Below are 27039 nucleotides of genomic sequence, written 5' to 3'. Positions count from 1 at the left end.
CCTCCATCGAAGATAACCACCACTCAACATTGGCTTAAACTCCTAACCGCACTCAATGTCCAACCCACCATCGTGGAATCAGCAAAATCTTTAGGCATAACACTCGACACCAATCTCAACATGCAGCAACATGTCAGCAAAGCTACTAAGGGAGCGAACTTCCAGATCAATACTTTGAGGAAACTTAAACCCTACCTCCCAGCCAAAGACTTCCAAACAGCGGTGCAAACACTAGTCATCCCACGAATTGAATACGGCATCACCTCCCTCTGCGGACTCCCACTAACTACAACTGCACCACTAAAAGCATCTCTAAATGCTGCAGCGAGACTTATCACGGGGTCAAAAAAGCACTCCCACATCACCCCTGACTTGAAATCCTTGAATTGGTTGCCGTTTGAAGCCAGAATACATTTGAAAATAGCCTGCATGACACACAAGGCTGTACACCTAAACTCACCCGGCTACCTTGCTCAGAAATTGACAATCTCTGGGGGAACCAGAAACACGAGAGGCGCAAACAATCTTCTGTTGAAACCTCGAAGATTCCGGAAGGAGAAAACATACAAGCGCTCTTTCTCAGGAATGGCGCCTAGGATTTGGAACTCACTCCCTCCCGAAACCAGGCTTCTCTCTTCCACTACACTCTTCAAAAAAGAAGTAAAAGCTATCCTCATGGCTAAATTCACCTGTACTACTATCTCGAACCCTATCAACACCCTGCGATGATCTTTATTACTTGCTTGACCACTTATCTATTTGTACGAGCTGTCTTATCACCCACTTGACTGCTTTGCAGCCACCCAATTGTATTATTTGTATTGTATGATCTACTGATTTACGTATTTGACTTTGTTCCCTCATGTTCCCTTCTGTACTCTGTGAACTATCGACCTACCTATTTGACTGTGTTCCCTCATGTGCTCTTCTATGTAAAGCGCTCTGATATCTGCAAAGATCTTGTTCGCGCTATATAAAACTCTGAAAATAAAAATAAATAAATACCCTCCCCCGGTAAGTACATTGGTGGCACGGCGGCCCACATCTCCAGCAACATACTCATATTTTTTCACCACTGATTTGAAAAATGCACTGGTCTCTCTCATTGATGGCCAGCACCGACATACCCTTTTAGACACACCTCTCGCCACAAGTTCTAGAATTGCGAACTTTAGTGCTGGGGAGCTACGTTCGAATCTCTGCATCAGCTCAACATCCGTGATTCCAGGCAAATCGCTTTGTCTCCCCGTGCCTACCACAAATGAATGTGTTCTTCTGTAATGTAAATTGTGCTCATGCCTTGTTGTCGAGTTTGCGCTATATAATATTTCAAGGAAAAATAAAGTAGGGAAACTCGAGTTCACACACTACTGAACGCGCACTCTTAAGTGCATCAGCAGTGCACTGTGAATCGGAGCGTTTCACAGGCCTATCACAGATAAGAAATGCTGTCAAAACGAAATCCTACAAAACAATATACTACTGGCCGGCAGCAATTCATACCCGGACAACGTCGGGACGGGCTGCTAGTATCTAATAAAGATGAGTGTTGATAGAAACAGGAAGCACGCACATTTGGTCTGCTACCAAATCCACTTGGTACCATCGTCACATGATTTGCTTGTCAGGGACCACAGAATTGTCACTTTTAGCTCATGCTGCAATTGAATACTGAAGCCCAAGGCTGAGATAATACCCAAATTCAAGTGGAAATAGAGTATTTGCAGCATGTGTAGCTATAGGTAATACACTATGCATCTCACCATCTAGTGTTTGACTCGGAACCTTTTAAGTTCTTTTTCTTCAAAGAAATAGTTTGGCTTTTTTAAAGTGATTCCTTGTCCCTGCCCTGAAGCCCACAGTGCACCAGGATGCAGACTCTACCTTAGATTGCCATCAGCCTCGGACTCACTGAGACATGATTTGAGTGTTTATTGTTGTAAACCAAAGAAAGCTTTTGAAGTCAGACAACTAGAATAAGGATAACTTTCTTCCACGGCATTGAGCAGATCTTAAACAACAAAACAAAACTGACTGTGTTGAGGTCCTGTGATTCTAGCTGGCAAGATCAGGTCATGTGGGAATGACTCTTTTGGGGGAGAGGGTATGAAAAGTACTTTGCTCTACTATTGCCCCTCTTGCAATATCAGGTTTTCCAGGGTCAGACAAATATAATGTCCCTCTGTTTACTTAGGGACTACAGTACGCCCACCTGTTCTTCGTCTAACTTCTTTGGATCCAAGAAAATAATTTTGCCACCAGTGGGACAGGAGGTAGGTGCACTCTGCAGAGATGCAGCACTAGGTCTCTACGTAGTCTCTGACCAGCATGCCAGGTATCGAGGGCAACGACCCTCTAGTACTCTGAAGGAGCATTGGAAGCAGAGTTCAACTTAGAATGGTTCCCAGGTGCCAGACGGGATCAGGAAACTTTTCATAGCAGTGCTCCAGCATGAAGCTATGTGGTGTTGTCTAGCTCCACACTATGATGGAGTGTAGACGCATATAAGAACCACGACTTCACCCTTATGTTGGCTTCTTTCTTACGGTATCTTCAGACGTAGATCCGGAGCTCAGCTTCCTGCTTTGTCAGTTTTCCTGTGATTTCTCCAGTGCCGGTGTCAGGATTGGCGGCGTGAGATAGCACTGGTATGAAAAGAAATTCCAGGTCCAGTATGGTGCCCGGGGAGTATTCTAAGGTGGTAAATCTGCAGTTAGAACAAGGAGCTACCAAAAAGAGCATTACCAAAGGTAATTCACGTTTTATCTCCCAAATACTCTGAATCTGGAGCAGCCGAATCTCCAGAGGTCCCAGCAAACCTCACTCACCTAGACCTTAGACCATGGCAACAAATCCTGCACACCTAGGACTACGACCACATCTCTGCTTTCAGGGGTTAACAACCTCACAAGGAGTGTCACAGCAACAGAAAGAGCCAGTTCTGACAGTACCATAGCTGAAAAACTGACCATAAACAGTCGATGGCGACAACTGTACCTTATCGTCCAGTCAACACTGAAAGGCATCCCCAATACAAGCGAAAGTATGAAGAAAGGATTATAGGTGATGATCATGCCAGTTTTACTCTGGCACCAACATTGGCTTCAAAACTGAGCAAAAGACAAAAGGTAATCAGAATTTTCTTAATTTCTAAGAAATGAAATGTAGACACTACACTTACCACCACAATCAGTCAATTCAGGATCAAATTAAGACCCTTTGCTGACCCTCCAGTGATCAAGAGCCTGGGTCAACGGACCACCAGAATGATGCATGGCACGATTACAGACTTTATGCTCTAGACGACACAGCCCTAGAACATAGCACGTAAAGGCATCTCGACTTGATGATACCTCTACCAGTCATACCATTATTATAAGGGGTGAAACGCATCACAGAGTGGACTGCGACGACTTCCTTGTGGATACTTTATCTAAAATGGAAAAGAGCTCCCAGTTTCTACCTGTTCTAAATACCCTGGTAAAGTGTTCCACAGTAAACTTTAAAGAACCTGTTAAGGCTAGAGTGGTAGTGGCACTATTTGAAAATAAGTTAAACCCATGCCACATGACACATTGCTCGTCCATGGGCATTTTCCTTCAAATTATCTTGTAATGCATACAGCTAGAAAAAGGCACTTCTGCAGGGTAGAAAAGACAGTAAAAAGATTGATGTGAGCGGAAAACGCATAAAGCTGGGACAGCAATACAGTGATATATTGTCTATTTAGCTGGCTTGCTAGCAAGTTATGACAGGAGTGTATGAGAGGACATAGAAGAACTCATGCCTACAAAAAGAAGGCCTAGAGAGGTCCTAGAAGAGGAAAAACCTTTCCAACGCTAGTATTTTGTGTGAATTAGATGCAGTCGACATGGCCTCAAGGCAAGTCAATGCATGTATTCTTTTGCAAAGACCTACCTCGCTAATAATTTCAGGATTGTGACCTCAAGTCCAGCAGTAGCCTATTTGGTTTGATGAACTTTCAATTTCAGGTTTATGATGTGCTGATTAAAAAATATTAAAGACTTTGACACATCAAAGCCATGGGTGTGCTCTAGAAGAAAAGCAGGATTTGTAAACCTGCTCTTCTTCAAAACCAGGAAATAGCAGAACCAGGTAACCTCACCAGTAACAGCAGTCCTTTCCAGAAGGTCTGACGTATACAAAAAAAGTGATGGATGTAATACTTAAATGAATCTTTCACTCGGGGCCACATCACACAGCTCATCATTATTTTACACTTTTTTGTTTGTTTCTTCAGTGCAACAGATGTGCCCAGACGTGGACCCCATTCTCACCATGCCACTGGAACTAAGCTGTACTTAATTGACGAGTTCCAATTAGGGCAAAACCAGTCTTGGGTTTCTTGTGTTTCAGACCAGGGAGGACCTGGCTTGGCAGTTCGGGCTGGACGGTTCCAATTGGAGCAGGTTCAAGATTGATTTTAATTTGGCTTGATCTAACCTGAGGTGGCATGGTGTGCCAAACAACAGTGAAGTGTGGTGAGGCCGAGTGGTTACCGAGGATTAATGCAAGCATTACATTCATAAGGTTTTTTGTATACTTTCCAGAAGATCCAAGCAAGCAAGGCAAGGACAGTGTTCTAGAGGAGTGTTTCATGGCAATGGTCATTCTGTGGCTTGAGGTGCACAAGTAAGAGTCATCTCTATCACCAAGCATTCACCTTCCTCATAATCCTCTTGACTATCCAACACCTGTTGAAATGAAAATTATACTTATAAAGCACTCGATTGCCAGGAGGCGTCTTGCCGCTGTCCCCCCTGTTGCTTGAAGTCTGGGGTTATAATTTAGTGATGATGGAGCCCAGTGTCGGATGCAAAATGTAATGGTGGACCAAAGATAACTTGTTACTGGGCCGATGGTTTCACGACCCTCAGCTGCACGTGGCCACCACCACAGACACGTCCAAGACAGAAATAAAGAGCGCACATCGGCATTCTCACTAATCAGAGTCCATAGTCTCCACAAGAGCAACTCTGCCACATCAGTGTGTAGCACCTCATGGCAGTGGTTAGCCGTTTGAGCTGTCCATAAAACACTTCACTACAAGATAGTCCTTTTTGGAAACAAAAAATACAAACACAGTGAACTACATATAAATTAAGGAGGCACACATTCTTCAAAACTGGCCATGGTTGCTCAAATTATTTGGCTAAGCTATCATATACACCTGCTGACAGAACATCTACCACAGGTGGACGATGAATTTGCCAACTTCCTCAGCTGGACACATCAGGAATCGCACGACTGGGAGACCAACACATAGTCTGAACCAGTAAGTGCTCCTATGTATTTTGCAAGTCGCAGCACGCCTCAATCCATAGAGGAACCCCAATGATGAAGCATGCCACCTAGGGGCAACCCTGGTGGGTGAGGGGTCTCTAGAAAAAGTGTTTTTTTCTAGACGAGTGATTACAGCAGATTCTCGCTGTATCCTATCAACTTCCCCAAGGGCAGGTTTTCTTCGAATTACTCTTTTTTTGTTTCACTACATAACTGTCAAGATAATAAACCTAGCCTCTGCCTCCCTCTCTTCTTTGTTTGTAGGATTCCCAGGCTAGACTTATTCACACAAGCAAGAACACAGAATGTCAAAGCTTAGGCTCCAGGTACCCACAAGCCCGGTCCCTGAGCAATGGCGAATGAATAAGCTAGTCTGGAACATTTGCTTGTAGCCACTGATTCTGTACATAGTACTGAAAATGCTTCTAGCACTAATGACACTAATTCTCATTGGCCTTACAAAGGCAAGGCAACAATGGAACTCCCTGCTCTTAGAGACGTCCATTCATCCTCACGGAAAACGACAACACCTCCTTAAACTTCTCAGTCAACATTACATGCCGCTGCTGAGTCCCAGCACTCAATCTTGGAATTTGGCATCTGAAATCTTAGAATATTGGTATTTACAGTTTCCAGAGGAATGCACACAAATTCTTGTAGAAGTTAAAAAGCCTACAATTCATGCATGCTACGCTGCAAAATGGAAACCTTTTATTGTGTACTATACCAGTTACCACCTTGTGCTTCCATTAGCAACGGTACAATATATTGCCTGTTTGCTGTTACTCATACAAAAGTCTGGATTACCCTATACTTCCAAATGACTGCACGTGTTAGCAATTACCTCATACCTGCAAAATAGACATTGGTCCATATTTAAAATTCATGTGATGAAAATGTTTATTAGAAGGGTTAAAGAATAATCCCAACACCAATCAAGACCCCTGTTCCGTCTTGGGACCATAACATTGTCATACTCACTTGACTCACCCTTCGACCCACTCCATTTGTGCCCACTGTAGTTCAAATCTTAGAAAGCACTTTTTGTTTTCGAGACAAATACCTTTCTAGGCAAGGGTGTGAACTTCAAGGCTTGTCAGTTGAGAAGCCGTCTGTACAGGTTCACAAAAACAGAATCGTGTTTCGTACTCCTTCTCGTTTTTCGCCAATACTAATATCAAACCTTCATGTCAACCAGACCATAACATTGTCTCAATCGCTAGAAGGAATATTGTTACACATTAGATTCTGGAGGCTTATGTGTACGAGCACCTAAAAAATGTCAACTAACGTAGCATCATGTACCTGTGTTGAGCTTACTTGTTCCACTAGGAAGACATAACTTTGTGTAGCTTTTGCACAGCCACATCTTGGCAGTGCTATTTCAAAAGCAAACCTGGCCAGGAAGAAACACATTCAGCTATCTTATCCTAAAGCCAACCTCGCACTGCTTGACCTGTGCCCAACCCACGAGCACTGGAAACAGGCCACAGTGCATACTACAACCATCCAGCACTGATAAGGCTGCAGTGCACACCACAACCTGCCTACATAGAAAGAGTGGTGCAGTGCACACCAGAAACTGTCAACGTCACAAGAGTCGAGAAGTCACACCACAACCTGGCAGCATTGAAAGAGTGGAGTAAGCACACCAGAATCTTCCAGCAATGAAAGAGGGGATGATTGTATACACCAACCTTTTAGCATTGAAAAGGATTCTAGTGCACACACCACAACCAGCTAGCAATGAAAAGGACTCTAGTGCACACGCCACAACCAGCGAGCATTGAAAAGGACTCTAGTCCACTCACCACAACCTGCTAGCAATGAAAAGGATTCTAGTGCACACACCACAACCAGCTAGCAATGAAAAGGATTCTAGTGCACACACCACAACCAGCGAGCATTGAAAAGGACTCTAGCGCACACACCACAACCAGCTAGCAATGAAAAGGATTCCAGTGCACACACCACAACCAGCTAGCAATGAAAAGGATTCTAGTGCACACACCACAACCAGCGAGCATTGAAAAGGACTCTAGTGCACACACCACAACCAGCTAGCAATGAAAAGGATTCTAGTGCACACACCACAACCAGCGAGCATTGAAAAGGACTCTAGTGCACACACCACAACCAGCGAGCAATGAAAAGGATTCTAGTGCACACACCCCAACCAGCTAGCAATGAAAAGGATTCTAGTGCACACACCACAACCAGCGAGCATTGAAAAGGACTCTAGTGCACACACCACAACCAGCTAGCAATGAAAAGGATTCTAGTGCACACACCACAACCAGCGAGCATTGAAAAGGACTCTAGTGCACACACCACAACCAGCTAGCAATGAAAAGGACTCTAGTCCACTCACCACAACCTGCTAGCAATGAAAAGGATTCCAGTGCACACACCACAACCAGCTAGCAATGAAAAGGATTCTAGTGCACACACCACAACCAGCTAGCAATGAAAAGGATTCTAGTGCACACACCACAACCAGCTAGCAATGAAAAGGATTCTAGTGCACACACCCCAACCAGCTAGCAATGAAAAGGATTCTAGTGCACACACCCCAACCAGCTAGCAATGAAAAGGATTCTAGTGCACACACCACAACCAGCGAGCATTGAAAAGGACTCTAGTGCACACACCACAACCAGCTAGCAATGAAAAGGATTCTAGTGCACACACCACAACCAGCGAGCATTGAAAAGGACTCTAGTGCACACACCCCAACCAGCTAGCAATGAAAAGGATTCTAGTCCACTCACCACAACCAGCGAGCATTGAAAAGGACTCTAGTGCACACACCACAACCAGCTAGCAATGAAAAGGATTCTAGTGCACACACCACAACCAGCGAGCATTGAAAAGGATTCTAGTGCACACACCACAACCAGCTAGCAATGAAAAGGATTCTAGTGCACACACCACAACCAGCGAGCAATGAAAAGGATTCTAGTGCACACACCCCAACCAGCTAGCAATGAAAAGGATTCTAGTGCACACACCACAACCAGCGAGCATTGAAAAGGACTCTAGTGCACACACCACAACCTGCTAGCAATGAAAAGGATTCTAGTGCACACACCACAACCAGCGAGCATTGAAAAGGACTCTAGTCCACTCACCACAACCTGCTAGCAATGAAAAGGATTCTAGTGCACACACCACAACCAGCTAGCAATGAAAAGGATTCTAGTGCACACACCACAACCAGCGAGCATTGAAAAGGACTCTAGCGCACACACCACAACCAGCTAGCAATGAAAAGGATTCCAGTGCACACACCACAACCAGCTAGCAATGAAAAGGATTCTAGTGCACACACCACAACCAGCGAGCATTGAAAAGGACTCTAGTGCACACACCACAACCAGCTAGCAATGAAAAGGATTCTAGTGCACACACCACAACCAGCGAGCATTGAAAAGGACTCTAGTGCACACACCACAACCAGCTAGCAATGAAAAGGACTCTAGTCCACTCACCACAACCTGCTAGCAATGAAAAGGATTCTAGTGCACACACCACAACCAGCTAGCAATGAAAAGGATTCTAGTGCACACACCACAACCAGCGAGCATTGAAAAGGACTCTAGTGCACACACCACAACCAGCTAGCAATGAAAAGGACTCTAGTCCACTCACCACAACCTGCTAGCAATGAAAAGGACTCTAGTGCACACACCACAACCAGCGAGCATTGAAAAGGACTCTAGTGCACACACCACAACCAGCGAGCAATGAAAAGGATTCTAGTGCACACACCCCAACCAGCTAGCAATGAAAAGGATTCTAGTGCACACACCACAACCAGCGAGCATTGAAAAGGACTCTAGTGCACACACCACAACCAGCTAGCAATGAAAAGGATTCTAGTGCACACACCACAACCAGCGAGCATTGAAAAGGACTCTAGTGCACACACCACAACCAGCTAGCAATGAAAAGGATTCTAGTGCACACACCACAACCAGCGAGCATTGAAAAGGACTCTAGTGCACACACCACAACCAGCTAGCAATGAAAAGGATTCTAGTGCACACACCACAACCAGCTAGCAATGAAAAGGACTCTAGCGCACACACCACAACCAGCTAGCAATGAAAAGGACTCTAGTGCACACACCACAACCAGCGAGCATTGAAAAGGACTCTAGCGCACACACCACAACCAGCTAGCAATGAAAAGGATTCCAGTGCACACACCACAACCAGCTAGCAATGAAAAGGACTCTAGTGCACACACCACAACCAGCGAGCATTGAAAAGGACTCTAGCGCACACACCACAACCAGCTAGCAATGAAAAGGATTCCAGTGCACACACCACAACCAGCTAGCAATGAAAAGGATTCTAGTGCACACACCACAACCAGCGAGCATTGAAAAGGACTCTAGTCCACTCACCACAACCTGCTAGCAATGAAAAGGATTCCAGTGCAAACACCACAACCAGCTAGCAATGAAAAGGATTCTAGTGCACACACCACAACCAGCTAGCAATGAAAAGGACTCTAGCGCACACACCACAACCAGCGAGCATTGAAAAGGACTCTAGCGCACACACCACAACCAGCGAGCATTGAAAAGGACTCTAGTGCACACACCCCAACCAGCGAGCAATGAAAAGGATTCTAGTGCACACACCCCAACCAGCTAGCAATGAAAAGGATTCCAGTGCACACACCACAACCAGCTAGCAATGAAAAGGATTCTAGTGCACACACCACAACCAGCGAGCATTGAAAAGGACTCTAGTCCACTCACCACAACCTGCTAGCAATGAAAAGGATTCCAGTGCAAACACCACAACCAGCTAGCAATGAAAAGGATTCTAGTGCACACACCACAACCAGCGAGCATTGAAAAGGACTCTAGTGCAAACACCACAACCAGCTAGCAATGAAAAGGATTCTAGTGCACACACCACAACCAGCTAGCAATGAAAAGGATTCTAGTGCACACACCACAACCAGCGAGCATTGAAAAGGACTCTAGTGCAAACACCACAACCAGCTAGCAATGAAAAGGATTCCAGTGCACACACCACAACCAGCTAGCAATGAAAAGGATTCTAGTGCACACACCACAACCAGCGAGCATTGAAAAGGACTCTAGTCCACTCACCACAACCTGCTAGCAATGAAAAGGATTCTAGTGCACACACCACAACCAGCTAGCAATGAAAAGGATTCTAGTGCACACACCACAACCAGCGAGCATTGAAAAGGACTCTAGCGCACACACCACAACCAGCTAGCAATGAAAAGGATTCCAGTGCACACACCACAACCAGCTAGCAATGAAAAGGATTCTAGTGCACACACCACAACCAGCGAGCATTGAAAAGGACTCTAGTGCACACACCACAACCAGCTAGCAATGAAAAGGATTCTAGTGCACACACCACAACCAGCGAGCATTGAAAAGGACTCTAGTGCACACACCACAACCAGCGAGCAATGAAAAGGATTCTAGTGCACACACCCCAACCAGCTAGCAATGAAAAGGATTCTAGTGCACACACCACAACCAGCGAGCATTGAAAAGGACTCTAGTGCACACACCACAACCAGCTAGCAATGAAAAGGATTCTAGTGCACACACCACAACCAGCGAGCATTGAAAAGGACTCTAGTGCACACACCACAACCAGCTAGCAATGAAAAGGATTCTAGTGCACACACCACAACCAGCGAGCATTGAAAAGGACTCTAGTGCACACACCACAACCAGCGAGCAATGAAAAGGATTCTAGTGCACACACCCCAACCAGCTAGCAATGAAAAGGATTCTAGTGCACACACCACAACCAGCTAGCAATGAAAAGGATTCTAGTGCACACACCACAACCAGCTAGCAATGAAAAGGACTCTAGCGCACACACCACAACCAGCTAGCAATGAAAAGGACTCTAGTGCACACACCACAACCAGCGAGCATTGAAAAGGACTCTAGCGCACACACCACAACCAGCTAGCAATGAAAAGGATTCCAGTGCACACACCACAACCAGCTAGCAATGAAAAGGACTCTAGTGCACACACCACAACCAGCGAGCATTGAAAAGGACTCTAGCGCACACACCACAACCAGCTAGCAATGAAAAGGATTCCAGTGCACACACCACAACCAGCTAGCAATGAAAAGGATTCTAGTGCACACACCACAACCAGCGAGCATTGAAAAGGACTCTAGTCCACTCACCACAACCTGCTAGCAATGAAAAGGATTCCAGTGCAAACACCACAACCAGCTAGCAATGAAAAGGATTCTAGTGCACACACCACAACCAGCTAGCAATGAAAAGGACTCTAGCGCACACACCACAACCAGCGAGCATTGAAAAGGACTCTAGCGCACACACCACAACCAGCGAGCATTGAAAAGGACTCTAGTGCACACACCCCAACCAGCGAGCAATGAAAAGGATTCTAGTGCACACACCCCAACCAGCTAGCAATGAAAAGGATTCCAGTGCACACACCACAACCAGCTAGCAATGAAAAGGATTCTAGTGCACACACCACAACCAGCGAGCATTGAAAAGGACTCTAGTCCACTCACCACAACCTGCTAGCAATGAAAAGGATTCCAGTGCAAACACCACAACCAGCTAGCAATGAAAAGGATTCTAGTGCACACACCACAACCAGCGAGCATTGAAAAGGACTCTAGTGCAAACACCACAACCAGCTAGCAATGAAAAGGATTCTAGTGCACACACCACAACCAGCTAGCAATGAAAAGGATTCTAGTGCACACACCACAACCAGCGAGCATTGAAAAGGACTCTAGTGCAAACACCACAACCAGCTAGCAATGAAAAGGATTCCAGTGCACACACCACAACCAGCTAGCAATGAAAAGGATTCTAGTGCACACACCACAACCAGCTAGCAATGAAAAGGATTCCAGTGCACACACCACAACCAGCTAGCAATGAAAAGGATTCTAGTGCACACACCACAACCAGCGAGCATTGAAAAGGACTCTAGTCCACTCACCACAACCTGCTAGCAATGAAAAGGATTCCAGTGCAAACACCACAACCAGCTAGCAATGAAAAGGATTCCAGTGCACACACCACAACCAGCTAGCAATGAAAAGGATTCCAGTGCACACACCACAACCAGCTAGCAATGAAAAGGATTCTAGTGCACACACCACAACCAGCTAGCAATGAAAAGGACTCTAGTGCACACACCACAACCAGCTAGCAATGAAAAGGATTCTAGTGCACACACCACAACCAGCGAGCATTGAAAAGGACTCTAGTACACACACCACAACCAGATAGCAATGAAAAGGATTCTAGTGCACACACCACAACCAGCGAGCATTGAAAAGGACTCTAGTGCAAACACCACAACCAGCGAGCAATGAAAAGGATTCTAGTGCACACACCCCAACCAGCTAGCATTGAAAAGGACTCCAGTGCACACACCACAACCAGCGAGCAATGAAAAGGACTCTAGTCCACTCACCACAACCTGCTAGCAATGAAAAGGATTCTAGTGCACACACCACAACCAGCTAGCAATGAAAAGGATTCTAGTGCACACACCACAACCAGTGAGCATTGAAAAGGACTCTAGTGCACACACCACAACCAGCTAGCAATGAAAAGGATTCCAGTGCACACACCACAACCAGCGAGCATTGAAAAGGACTCTAGTGCACACACCACAACCAGCTAGCAATGAAAAGGATTCTAGTGCACACACCACAACCAGCGAGCATTGAAAAGGACTCTAGTGCACACACCACAACCAGCTAGCAATGAAAAGGATTCTAGTGCACACACCACAACCAGCGAGCATTGAAAAGGACTCTAGTGCACACACCACAACCAGCTAGCAATGAAAAGGATTCTAGTGCACACACCACAACCAGCGAGCATTGAAAAGGACTCTAGTGCACACACCCCAACCAGCGAGCATTGAAAAGGACTCTAGTGCACACACCACAACCAGCGAGCATTGAAAAGGACTCTAGTGCACACACCACAACCAGCGAGCATTGAAAAGGACTCTAGTGCACACACCCCAACCAGCGAGCATTGAAAAAGACTCTAGTGCACACACCACAACCATCTAGCAATGAAAAGGATTCTAGTGCACACACCACAACCAGCGAGCATTGAAAAGGACTCTAGTGCACACACCACAACCAGCGAGCATTGAAAAGGACTCTAGTACACACACCCCAACCTGCTAGCATTGCAAAGGACTCCAGGTAACACACTACAAGCTCCAAGCATTGAAAATGACTCTAGTGCACACACCGCAACCTGTTGGCATTGTTAACCACATGGCTGCTGCAGTGATTTTTCCCCAGTGCTGGAAATTGCCATTTTGCTGGTGTCATGACGAGCTCAGCTCGTCATCAGCACACGACACCCGTGGGTGATGACGAGCTGAGCTCGTCATCAGCATTGAAAGGGTTAAGGACTCTAGTGCACTCACCTCAACCTGCTAACATTGAAAAGGACTCCAGTGCACTTACCACAACCTGCTAGCATTGAAAAGGACTCCAGTGCACTTACCACAACCAGCGAGCATTGAAAAGGACTCTAGTGCACACACCCCAACCAGCGAGCATTGAAAAGGACTCTAGTGCACACACCACAACCAGCTAGCATTGAAAAGGACTCCAGTGCACTTACCACAACCAGCGAGCATTGAAAAGGACTCTAGTGCACACACCCCAACCAGCGAGCATTGAAAAGGACTCTAGTGCACACACCACAACCAGCTAGCAATGAAAAGGATTCTAGTGCACACACCACAACCAGCGAGCATTGAAAAGGACTCTAGTGCACACACCCCAACCAGCGAGCATTGAAAAGGACTCTAGTGCACACACCACAACCAGCGAGCATTGAAAAGGACTCTAGTGCACACACCACAACCAGCGAGCATTGAAAAGGACTCTAGTGCACACACCCCAACCAGCGAGCATTGAAAAGGACTCTAGTGCACACACCACAACCATCTAGCAATGAAAAGGATTCTAGTGCACACACCACAACCAGCGAGCATTGAAAAGGACTCTAGTGCACACACCACAACCAGCGAGCATTGAAAAGGACTCTAGTACACACACCCCAACCTGCTAGCATTGCAAAGGACTCCAGGTAACACACTACAAGCTCCAAGCATTGAAAATGACTCTAGTGCACACACCGCAACCTGTTGGCATTGTTAACCACATGGCTGCTGCAGTGATTTTTCCCCAGTGCTGGAAATTGCCATTTTGCTGGTGTCATGACGAGCTCAGCTCGTCATCAGCACACGACACCCGTGGGTGATGACGAGCTGAGCTCGTCATCAGCATTGAAAGGGTTAAGGACTCTAGTGCACTCACCTCAACCTGCTAACATTGAAAAGGACTCCAGTGCACTTACCACAACCTGCTAGCATTGAAAAGGACTCCAGTGCACTTACCACAACCAGCGAGCATTGAAAAGGACTCTAGTGCACACACCCCAACCAGCGAGCATTGAAAAGGACTCTAGTGCACACACCACAACCAGCTAGCATTGAAAAGGACTCCAGTGCACTTACCACAACCAGCGAGCATTGAAAAGGACTCTAGTGCACACACCCCAACCAGCGAGCATTGAAAAGGACTCTAGTGCACACACCACAACCAGCTAGCAATGAAAAGGATTCTAGTGCACACACCACAACCAGCGAGCATTGAAAAGGACTCTAGTGCACACACCCCAACCAGCGAGCATTGAAAAGGACTCTAGTACACACACCACAACCAGCTAGCAATGAAAAGGATTCTAGTGCACACACCACAACCAGCGAGCATTGAAAAGGACTCTAGTGCACACACCCCAACCAGCGAGCATTGAAAAGGACTCTAGTGCACACACCCCAACCAGCGAGCATTGAAAAGGACTCTAGTGCACACACCACAACCAGCTAGCAATGAAAAGGATTCTAGTGCACACACCACAACCAGCGAGCATTGAAAAGGACTCTAGTGCACACACCCAACCAGCGAGCATTGAAAAGGACTCTAGTGCACACACCACAACCAGCTAGCAATGAAAAGGATTCTAGTGCACACACCACAACCAGCGAGCATTGAAAAGGACTCTAGTGCACACACCCCAACCAGCGAGCATTGAAAAGGACTCTAGTGCACACACCCCAACCTGCTAGCATTGCAAAGGACTCCAGGTAACACACTACAAGCTCCAAGCATTGAAAATGACTCTAGTGCACACACCGCAACCTGTTGGCATTGTTAACCACATGGCTGCTGCAGTGATTTTTCCCCAGTGCTGGAAATTGCCATTTTGCTGGTGTCATGACGAGCTCAGCTCGTCATCAGCACACGACACCCGTGGGTGATGACGAGCTGAGCTCGTCATCAGCATTGAAAGGGTTAAGGACTCTAGTGCACTCACCTCAACCTGCTAACATTGAAAAGGACTCCAGTGCACTTACCACAACCTGCTAGCATTGAAAAGGACTCCAGTGCACTTACCACAACCTGCTAGCATTGCTTAGGACTCCAGTTCACTCCCCCCAACCTACTAGCCTTGAAAAGGACTCTAGTGCACACACACCAACCTGCTAACATTGAAAAGGACTCCAGTGCACTTACCCCAACCTGCTAGCATTGAAGTGGACTCTAGTGCACACACCACAACCTGCTAGCATTGTTAAGGACTCTAGTCCACTCACCACAACCTGCTAGCATTGCTAAGGACTCCAGTGTACTCACCCCAACCTACTAGCCTTGAAAAGGACTCTAGTGAACACACACCAACCTGCTAGCATTGCTAAGGACTCCAGTGCACACACACCAACCTGCTAGCATTGCTTAGGACTCCAGTGCACACACACCAACCTGCTAGTATTGATAGGAGTTGTGCATACCACCACCTGCCAGAATTGAAAGAGGGGAGCAGTGGAGACCACATCCTTCCAGCATGGTACGAGGGGATCCTCAGTCTCAGAGTGGTCCCCTGTTGCACCCCACAGCTGTTCAACACAGGATATTGGGAGCTTGATTGTTATCATGGATGCCCAGAAAGACATAATCCTCAGTCGTGTCCTACTCTCCTGCAATCTCCGCCCAGCCTACTCGTTCAAGGACCATGCCTCTGCCAACCATACTCTGTGGACACACATCTAGGATGATGGCAGGTGGGCAGAATCCTATGATTACTAGGAGAGCATCTAGAACCTTTACATATAGCTCAATATTCACATACATTTTGATTGTTTTGCAACACCCAGAAATGTCAACCCCTGCAATGATCAAGCACGAGTCTTCAACATCTCTGTGACTGCACTCCACTCACGACCTGCAGCACCCCCTTTTCTTGTATAGCATTGTGTACCACTTGCAAATTTGCTAGTGCGGCTTACTAATGCCCTGTGCCCTATATTACACTCCTGTACCAATACTGCACCACTCCAGCTATGTTGATCCACCTCCTCAAATACCTTTACTGACTCTTTGTAGATGTTCCAGTGGACCTAAACCCTACCTGGAAGCATACACTGCGTTGGTGTACCTATTCTGCACTGCACAGTTTTATGCCACTGCATTTCTTTCGTAAGGTCACTTGCAGGGCACCTTGTGCTTCTCCCAACATAGTTATGCCAGTATGCCTCGCCTCTGACTGACAGCATGTCACGACTTGTATAGAAGTACCCTCACCCACACCTTTGAGCCACTGCACTGCCCCCATTCATTGCAGAGTATGGTAACCCTTGTAGTGATACACAGTACAACACCCCACACAGCTGTGCCAGTGTGCCAGCACCTGTTGTGCTGTTCTATCAGTATTTTATCCACCCAGCTGCTTTGCCAGTGCCCGCAGCCCTGAAGTTTTCACACCAGCCGCTGTGCTGGCATACTATATTGAGACCCACACGCCATGCAGCCAGCACACCTTTGTTGCTGGCGCTGGCGTCACTGTACTGGAACCATTGCCATCCCCAAGCGCTCGCTGCCTGTGCCCCTCACCTCATCGGCTGCACCTGCAGCTCTACCTGTTCACCTCCCTGGCACCCGGCACTGCACTTTGCACTGGTTATTGTTGATGTTCTAGTTCTTAAAACGGATGTACTAGGACTGTGTGCTGCACAGATGCAACCTATTCACTGAAACTTATCCGTAATTGTCTGCTCTCGTTTGTCTTCCACAGCTGGACCCACAGACACTCCCAGACAGAGATTGGCAGCGGACGGTGATTTCCATGGGTGGAGTAAGTGCACACTGAGAGGTGTTGGTCTGGGTGTGGTGCCATGATGGCTGAGAGCCTAAGTAGGATTTCCATGTAGTTTTAATGTAAATCTTTTGTCCCTGAACTTAAGGGTTTGTAGTGCTGAAGGCAGCGTACCAGAGATTGAGTGCGTTGATCCTGCCTTTGGAATTGGTGTTGTGACCTTGTCCTGAGCTTGGCCGTGCCATTGTGTTGTGAATGTACCGTCCCAGGGAGTGGTGTTTCCGTGCATTTGTAATAGGAGGGCTTTGTCCCTGACCTTTAACCCCTTCAGTGCTGATGACAAGGTCAACTCGTCATGGGTTTTACCTGCCCTGTGCTTATGACGAGTTGACCTTGTCATGAACAATGGGGATCCATTAAACTCAGCACAGAACGGGAAAACCCCCTAGCAGCCAAGGTGTTAAGCGCGAGTGCTCTATCACTGCCATCGGATTGTGAGCGCAGCGTACCTGGGATTATGAATCCTTTGTTCCTGCACTTGGAATCTGAGGTTTGGTATCTTACCCCGGGTGTTGTGTTGTGTTTGTCTCCTCACCGCTGCCCGTGGGATGGGAAAGCTGCATCCCTGGCATGGATGTGCTGCATTCCTGTCCTTGCAGTATGACCACAGCTAATCCCCTTGCAGTGTGAGTGTTTCGTCTCTTCCCTTGCAGGGTAAGCGCATTTTCCTCAGCCTTTGGATGAGGTCTGCATTCCTGCCATTGGGATAGGAGTGCTACATCCTTGCTCTTGTAGTTTGAGCATGGCGCCCCCTCCCCTTATAGAGTGAGTGCTCTTTACCTGATCGTGCAGCACAAGTGCTGTGTCCCTTCCCTTGCAAATTTGATTGCTGTGTCCCTGGCCTTGCTGTGTGTCGATGCTGGTTTGAGTCCCCTGCATCCTGTTCCAAATGTGCTCCTGCACTTGGAATCTGAGTGCTGTGTCCTTGCCATTGGGTCGGGGGTGCTGCGTCCCTGCTCTTCAATTATTAGACTTCTGTGGAATCTGTGCTCTGTCTTGATTAAGCCCCTCAGTGCTGTCTAGCCTGCATCTTGAATTGTTAGGCCAGTGTATTCTAGCTGTAAGATTGTAAGTGGTATGTTTCTCTGCTCTGGGATCATCCGTAATTAATGTTCCGTCCTACTTCAATTCCTTTCTACCCCACCCCCACCCCGCCCCCTGCTCATACTAGCCGTAAAAACAACTTACCCCAGACCCATCATATCTTGGTCTCTGTCTGCCCTAATTCCACTGATCATTGTCTGGATGCCAACTTGCCCCGCTTTGGTTCCTGGCATGATGACAACATTTTCTGGCTTCATCGTGCCTTAAGCCCGATGTGTTGATCTACCCGAATAGAAGCCAGCCTTGGTGCCCTTCTTAACCACCAAGATTCTCCCCTTGTACTTGCTTGTCTCTTTGATGCTTGTCTTGCTCTAATGCCAGCCTGTGCTCATGCATCCTGCCTTGGTGTAACAACATCTAAGCTTCTTCTTTCTCTCACTAGATTGATGTCAAGCTTTCAGTGAAGTTTTCCAGTCGCGAGTTCAGCCTGAAGAGGATGCCATCTCGAAAGCAAACTGGAGTATTTGGGGTCAAAATCGCCATAGTAACCAAGTGAGCAAAACTCTACATAACCTAAACCTCTGTCTTCAGGCATTTATTTCCCTATACTTTCTGCCCACCCCTCTCTTCACCGTCATTTCAGGGAGGTTGCTTTGCAGTCACTATAGCACATGTCACTTTTTGATGTCTCTTTGGCCCCTCTCCCCAAAACCATACTTTTTCTCGCTAAAGGTAATTTCATTCCCTTTATCACACAGCAAATCATATCTAATGCCCCATCAGCTGCTCTCATGAACACTGGCCTATCTGTTCCTCTTGTGCATTCAACTTGCCTTCTTTTATCGCACAACATCTGCTATCTGGAGGCCCCTTGAACCATTGTCTCACAAACCTCTTTCCTGTTGAAGATGTGGATTAGCTGTATATGTAAGTTGGAAACAGAACCTTTAGCATCCTGCAGCAGTTGCAGCAAGTGTATTTTCCATCATCTTGACAATTTCTTGAATGTCCCCAGGGGTACACAGAGCAGCAGTTCTCCTAAAGCTGTCATCAGGGTTCCTGCTCTTTGCATATGTGAAATACACAGCTGTGGGCAGGGTCAAGAAGGTTTAAACTACCAGAAACTCATACAGTAGGCTCCTCTGTCACAAGGAGAGTCGGGCCTCCATGCCTTCCTTCGAGGCTCCCCTCCTTTCCTGAGAACCCTTCAACATGGTTCTCCTAGACAGTCCCTAGTGGTCCGAATTCTGCCGCTTCAAAAATGTTATTGGCTGCTGGGAGTATTATTTGTACGATTTATTGAAGAATGTATTCAGTTCCAGCATTACTCCCAAGGAGCCCCCTGGGTGCTTGAAATCAGAAACTACAGCCCAAAAGAATGGAAGCTAACTAGAGTGAAAATGGGGAGCAGTCTGGACATAAACTGGTAGAAGATTCCAGCGGAATGTCTTATAACCTTTATGCAGGGCTTTGCAAACAGTGAAACTTATGTGAAGGGAAAGGGCCTTCTTTGGTCAGCATCAGTTTTTCACATCCCTCCCAGGGCCTCACCCCATTTCTCAATACCCTTCTACTGAAATCCTTCTTTTTCTTCAGGAGAGAGCGATCAAAGGTGCCTTATATTGTTCGTCAGTGTGTGGAGGAGATTGAGCGACGAGGAATGGAAGAGGTTGGCATTTATCGTGTGTCCGGGGTTGCCACCGACATCCAGGCTCTGAAAGCTGCTTTTGATGCCAGTAAGTACCAGTCCTTCGGATCCAGACAACTTACAGGGGTATTGATGTGTGGCCCATCTCCTCGGTGTGGCGATCCACGTTAAAGGTGGCTTGAGATGCAGCTGACTTGAGCCTTGCTGGAGCTGAAACTTGTCTGTGTGAGAGAACATGTATGTGCTGCAAGACCTGCAGAAGCCAGCCCATTGGGTCTATGTGCTAGTCATTGCAGTGCTGAGATATTAATTCTGTGTGAATTGGTGAGCAGTAACTCTGTGAATCTGTGTGTTTCTGGCAGTGATTCCACGGGTCTGTGTGCAAGTCTGAACAATTATTCCATGGGCATCACTAAGCTGTGGCTCTGCATGCACTTGAGAGCAGCGAGCCAGCAGATCTGTGTACGTGTAAGCAATAATTCAACAGATGTGTGTGCATTTTTGAGCAGAGTATGTCAATCGGTGTGTTTCTGGCAGTTATCTTTGTATAGGTTTGACCTAGAGTATGTAGATCTATGCGTATTTCTGACTAATTGTTCGCTGAATCTCTCTGCATTTGTGACATGCGTCTGCCAAGTTGTGTGCGTTTCTGAGCGGTGAGTTGGCAACTATGAGTGGAGATGGATTACCTTAAACCGAGGAGCGAGGAATTTAAAGTTGGAACAGTACATCCTACCTGGAGTTATGCAAGTACACACTAAGGTGGTGTTACTCCCTCGAGCCACACCATAAATAGCGGCCCTCAGAATGTCCTGTCTATGGTTAGTATTACGTTTCTTGGATATGTAATGTGAGATGTAACTTCAAAATGACGTCAGACCCTCACCCTCTGATTGTAGCATGCTTCATCATTGGGTCAGCTCCAAAGTTGGAATCTGACATCCACTCCAGTTGGTGTGTGGGACAGAAAGTCCTCCGATGTCCTTGTGAAATGTCGAAACCTATCCTGCAACTGAAGATTATCTCTAAACTAGCGCCTGTTTAACTACACAGACTACATGTTCTACTTAGCTCTGTCATCCTTAGGAACCGGTAGCGCTAACATTGTAAGAGGGTGGCTTAAGGAAACTTTAATGGGACTCTTCTACAGCAAGATTAAAACCAAACAGGTGTGTTAAGAGCCCTGTGCGTCCATGGGTGTTGACTTGTTTCTGTGGGTTCAGCTGCTACTATGAGTCACACGCATTCGTCAGAATATCATTAATAGCAATTTGTTGATAAGTCATAACAGGAAAGCGTTTTGATTTAAGCAATGATATTTTCAGATTGCAGTTGCTGGTGTTGCAAGTTGAGTGCCTGTCTAAAGAAATATTTAGCATTTTTTAATGCTGCAAATAGTGGAGAATAGCAACATGGGGCATGCTAGATCAGCACCCCCCAGCTGAGGTTGAAGGTTGAGCTTTCTTTTTAGTGGCATCTCGAGCCTAAAACCTCCCAAGACTTCTTTCTAACCGTAGAGTGGACACTTTGAGGATTTTTGAGTAGCTGTGAAACTGTGTGTGCCTGCTTTTCTGACATATAGTCTTGGGGCTGTTTGCATTCTTCGGCTTTGTATAAACATGGATAAAGCTGGCACCATAGCATCTTTTCAGTGACATGCACTTCTGTCTTTCAGACAATAAAGATGTTTCTGTGATGATGAGTGAGATGGATGTCAACGCCATTGCTGGAACCTTGAAGCTGTATTTTCGAGAACTGCCTGAACCCCTATTCACTGATGAGCTGTATCCCAACTTTGCGGAGGGTATTGGTAGGTAGCCTTTCATGCTACACAGTTTCCTCTTGCTATCTGCTAGAGAGCATTCATGCAGATTTGGTATGCTACTCTGGGCCTCGCAGCAGAGGTATTACTGAGCATGCTGTTGGTTCTCTCCAGATGTAGGTGGCAGTCTAAGATCTTTTTACACCTGCCTTTACTGGAGGTACCCCAACTCTATTTCCTAAAGAGCCCTCCAGGATTCTGTTCTTGGTTATTAACACAAATCTGAAGAGGTTGAATGTCACTTTATCATAGTCAAAATATCAGTTCTCTCAATGTACTGTTTCCTATCGAATTTTAAGAACTGAAACAAAAACCATAGTGGTCTTTGCCGTTTCCTGCTTTGTTCTTTCAATGTGGAAAAGACGCCAAAAGTTGCTGAAAATACCACTGTAACTGTGCAATTAACTTTTTTCATATCTCTTTTTTAATGTAATGAGCTGCTGCTTGTTGATGAAATTTGTAAATATCTATTTCTTAAAAAACTTTTATGGAGTGTCATTTTAACCGTATTTTTATCTTTCTGATGTGCTACTATGTGACTTTTATGGTCTTTTACGGCCGAAATAAAGTTCATAAATGGAATGGATAATCAAAATATCACCACGAAGGTATCAACTACCACTAGATCTTCAAGATGAGTATCAGGAAATACACATGTAATATTCTCAACTCCACAACTGCTTACCTTGACAATATGTTGGTAGTCAATATTGCAGATCTTATATTTTTTTAGCTCAATCTTTGACCATGATATGGTGCCCTCCCACCATACCTACTGATTCGGAGTCAGAGCTTTTATATAAATGTACACCTATTTAGGAGTATATTGCTTAACTATATTTAGGTCTTTGGACAATTGCACAATATGCAGAGCTCAGAATCGAACTTACTGATCATTATGTGGTGACTAAAGTTCAATGCAACATGAGTCAACATTGTCACTGTTAACTCAAAATGCATGGAACAGCCAACTCTGATCATTGATTCCACACATCACTATAGGCGTCCTCAGTAATGTTGCCTGCTTATTACACAGAAATCTTCCCAGAGGTGTGGTTGCTTGCTGGAAAACCTCTCATTTTCCTACATGTCACTTTTTTCTATACATCACTAAAAGGATTAAATGTTTATGGATGAATTGGATCACCTTTGAGTTTTCCCAGTGTAGAAATGCAAGGCCATCACACCAGCCTGCAGACATGTGGCCTAAAGAACTTGATGTCCCACCAGCTACAACAAGAGAAGTGAGACACATGGGAGTAGACATGGACTCCGATATGTCCCTGATACCACATGCCAATAAGGTTACAAGGTGCACCTTTTACATAATGAAAACACTGTGACTCATCTTTCCATGCCTGAGCTTTGATACCAGAAAAAAATTACATGCTATCATTATGCTTGTGATCTCCAAACTCAACTATACAAGTAGCCTGAATTTTGGCGCCCTTTGCTTCATCATATGCAAATTTCAACACATCCAGAAGGCTGAAGCAAGAAGACTCCTCTGTCTTCAACCTAAAGAACACATGATGCCAGCCCTGCAAACACTTCACTGTCTACCTGTAACGAAATCATCAATTTTGAAAACCATTTGCATCATCCACTGAACCTCCCAAGAAAAAGGACCACTATACGTCCAAATTAAATGTAAGTAGTGCAAACAAAAAAAGTACACTGTGCTCCAGGCTAGCACCACTGATTGTCATACCACCGTACAATATGAATTTCAAAGGTGGTCAACTTTCTTGGTATATGCAGCAAGCTCAGGAACTCATTTCCCTCTAAGGTTCAAAGCATCCAGGCACATTTAAAGTTCTTAAGAGGGGTAAAAACGTGGTTGTTTCAAAGATAATTCTATCAGCCACGGACCCTGGGAAAAACTCTGAAGGTTAACCCTTGTTTCACCATAGGCACGAGTTGAGAGCTGTAGAATAGTCTCTCCACCAGCAGACAATGCCTCTGAGTATCCACCTTGAACTGAGCCTTGGCTCCACTGCAAGGAACGGCCCGAGAGAGCCATGACTTCAGCCCAGATCTGCCTCCAAAGAGGCCTTGATAGTCTGCTCTGCCCACTGTTCCTGAGGCTCCTCGGCTCCGATAGGTATCATAGGCGCTGGAAATGTCTTGCACTCATGAGGTCAAACTCAAGATCAACTACGAATCCGGCTTGACTCCAAGAAAACCACCCCCAGAATAAACTTGTGTGAAGCATCCTGGTGTATGGCAGAGGAGAATTATATACATCCAGTCTTTGTCCATATCTTGGCACTGCCACCTCCAATTGGTCATCTTCAAGTCAAAAAGGGCCACCTCTCATTCAAGGAGGCAATTTCAGACGAGCTTAGCGCCTATCCTATTCCTAAAAAGAAGCTGCCTAGAGAGCCTGCACTGTCGCCTTCACAGATACCATCAACGGTACAGTCTGTGCTTACAGGCTCTACTGCAGATCACCCAGACCCATAGGAGGACCCAATACCAACTGATGATGGAATGTGGATTGCTGTCAAGGTATGACAAATCAGTAGGAGGAGATAAAGGGAACTGGTTAGGCACCTCCCTCAAGCTTATAAAAAGCAAGGAAAGGCATCATCTAGGAAGGAAAAATAATTTCCAACTCCAAACGTAGGTGTGCCCTAGATGCTGCTGATAGTCTCCAGGAAAACAAATACCAGCATTTTGCTCTTCAATCCTGCCTGGCTTAGATTCTCTGGTTTCTAGCCAAGGTACAACAGGACCCTATTGGTTAGCCTTTGCTAAGGAACACATTCAAGGGCTACAAATTGACTCGGTTATGAAAAACGAAGAAAGAAATAGGTACAACAAAGGCCAAGTTAGCACTTTAAAACTACCCCCCAGCATCAAGATTTCATAGCCAACAAACAGCAAAATTAGAGGGCAGAAACCAGTGTTCTGCATACCAAGCACAACAGCCACTTCAAGAGGGTCAAAATCCAGGCCATACTCCAGGAGGTGGCTTCCAGGGCAACAACTGTGGTAAGGGAAGATGTACCCAAAATAGAACTACCTCTGTTCCCAAACCATGACTTTCCACACATTTCTCCTCTGAAAACTCAACACGTCAGGAACACATCAAGTTAAGCTTGCATCAGTGGAAAGATATAACTTCAGACCTCTAGGTGCTTTCCATCATCACCCCTGACTCCTGCCTGGAATTTTACACCATTCCACCAGATATTCCACCACACCAGAAAACAATCTGCTAAAACACCCAACAGCAGCTGCAAGAGGAAGAGCATGCTCCAAAAGCGAGCTATCATACCTGCCCCTCCACTCCAATGAGGAGACCAGACTTTGCAGATGGTACTGGATCTACGACCACCCAATCAATGCACGATATCGGCGCACTTGAATATGATTACTCTCCTAGAGCTCATTCTACTGCTCTTTGTTGGGGACTACATGGCGACCCTTAAACTCAAGGACACCTACTTCCACATACCTATACACCGGCTCACTACTTGTGCCTCTGGTTTGTGATAAATGGAATTCACTATCAATTCAAAGTCCTACCATTTGAGGTCACAACAGTCTTCGGATATTTACAAAGTATTTGGCAGTGGAAGCAGTGTATCCTGGATGCAACAATACTCATTGGCAGGAAAAGAGCAGTCGCTGAGTGAAATATCTCAGCCATGCTAACCAAGCCACCTCATCCTTCCACTCACTGGGATTCACTGCCAATGCTAAAAAAAGATCTCGCCTTCTTTCCCAACAAACACAATTGTTCCTGGGATCCATATTCAGTTCACTGACAGACAAAGCCTACTCCAGCAAGAGGGTGATGGAATTTAAAAGACTGCTTCCCCTTTTTCCAGATGTTGCATCCTTAGACAGTTAGAATGATAATGAAACTGTTAGGAATGATAGTGTCTTGCATTAAACGAGTTCTGAATGCCCGATTGCACATGCACCCCCTTGAAAAAATGCCTTGTGAAATGAAGAACGCGGCGGCTGGGCCTTCGGAAGATGCAGTCCAATGATGAGCGCAAACTACAGTGGTGGTCAACATTCACCCACACGTGGAACAAGATCTACAAATACAGTAGATTTTAGTTAGGTAAGATCAAAAACATGAGTGTGTTGGACGGTGGCTTGATAGAAGGGCATAAGGAATTTGGGCAGGTGGTAAGACAGTAGGAGAGTGATAGGAGAAGGCTAGTGGTAGGATGCATGGGAGAGAAGAGGCCCGGCGATATTGGATACATGCCTGCTGTGTGCGTGCTTAAAAAACTTTACAGGAATTTGACAAGCTAAAATCACTGTAGAACTTGATGTAGGAGAAATTTAATGAGTCTTTGCTTCTCCCTCCCTAGTTCTTTCAGACCCAGTTGCAAAAGAGAGCTGTATGCTGAACCTACTCCTTTCCCTCCCAGAGCCCAACCTGGTGACCTTCCTCTTTCTCCTGGACCATTTAAAGAGGTATGCAGTGGAATCTAATGATGTCTGCCCCTTCCCCGAGCAGCAGAGAGTGGGCCATGCCCACCACAGCCACACATTATTACCTGCACATTTGCCACCAGATACACCCACACCAGTAAAGAACAACCCATAAATACCAGCATGCACAGACTTGCACTTTATATGCACCCGCACGCCTACAAATGTCCATCTGGACATTGACCACTACGTATCATTCAGCATACGCAAGAATAAACACTCATACATGTAACCATTTATATACACCAGTACTTGCAGAAAACCCCAAATGATTTAAATACAGAGTGTCCATTCAAGCCTCTCATGTACTAATGCCTATATGGTCATACAGGTCCCCAAGCCACACAGCACAGCGTCTTGTGTACAAACACCGACCTGGGCATAGAAATAAATAAACACACACCACATCAAAACATACATACACTAGCCCTCACCTCCAAACAAACTAGCAGGGAACCCTGTGCTTATGCCCCAGTACAGAGAACCGTCTA

The 27039-nt window shown here is 45.9% G+C and overlaps 1 protein-coding gene across 1 annotated transcript in view; it reads left to right on the top strand.

Moving 5' to 3' along the window:
- Positions 1–27039, top strand: part of BCR (BCR activator of RhoGEF and GTPase) — a 364718-nt gene that overhangs the window by 322756 nt on the left and 14923 nt on the right. The window contains exons 17-21 of the mRNA XM_086942801.1: positions 17493–17552; positions 19060–19169; positions 20214–20353; positions 21941–22075; positions 26425–26530. Coding sequence (XP_086798927.1) covers positions 17493–17552; positions 19060–19169; positions 20214–20353; positions 21941–22075; positions 26425–26530 — 551 coding nt within the window. The remainder of the gene's footprint in view (positions 1–17492; positions 17553–19059; positions 19170–20213; positions 20354–21940; positions 22076–26424; positions 26531–27039) is intronic.

The sequence above is a fragment of the Lissotriton vulgaris genome, chromosome 11 (genome assembly GCF_964263255.1).
Source record: "Lissotriton vulgaris chromosome 11, aLisVul1.2, whole genome shotgun sequence".
In the NCBI taxonomy this organism is placed as follows: domain Eukaryota; kingdom Metazoa; phylum Chordata; class Amphibia; order Caudata; family Salamandridae; genus Lissotriton; species Lissotriton vulgaris.
This window is presented reverse-complemented; position numbering and strand designations above follow the sequence as displayed.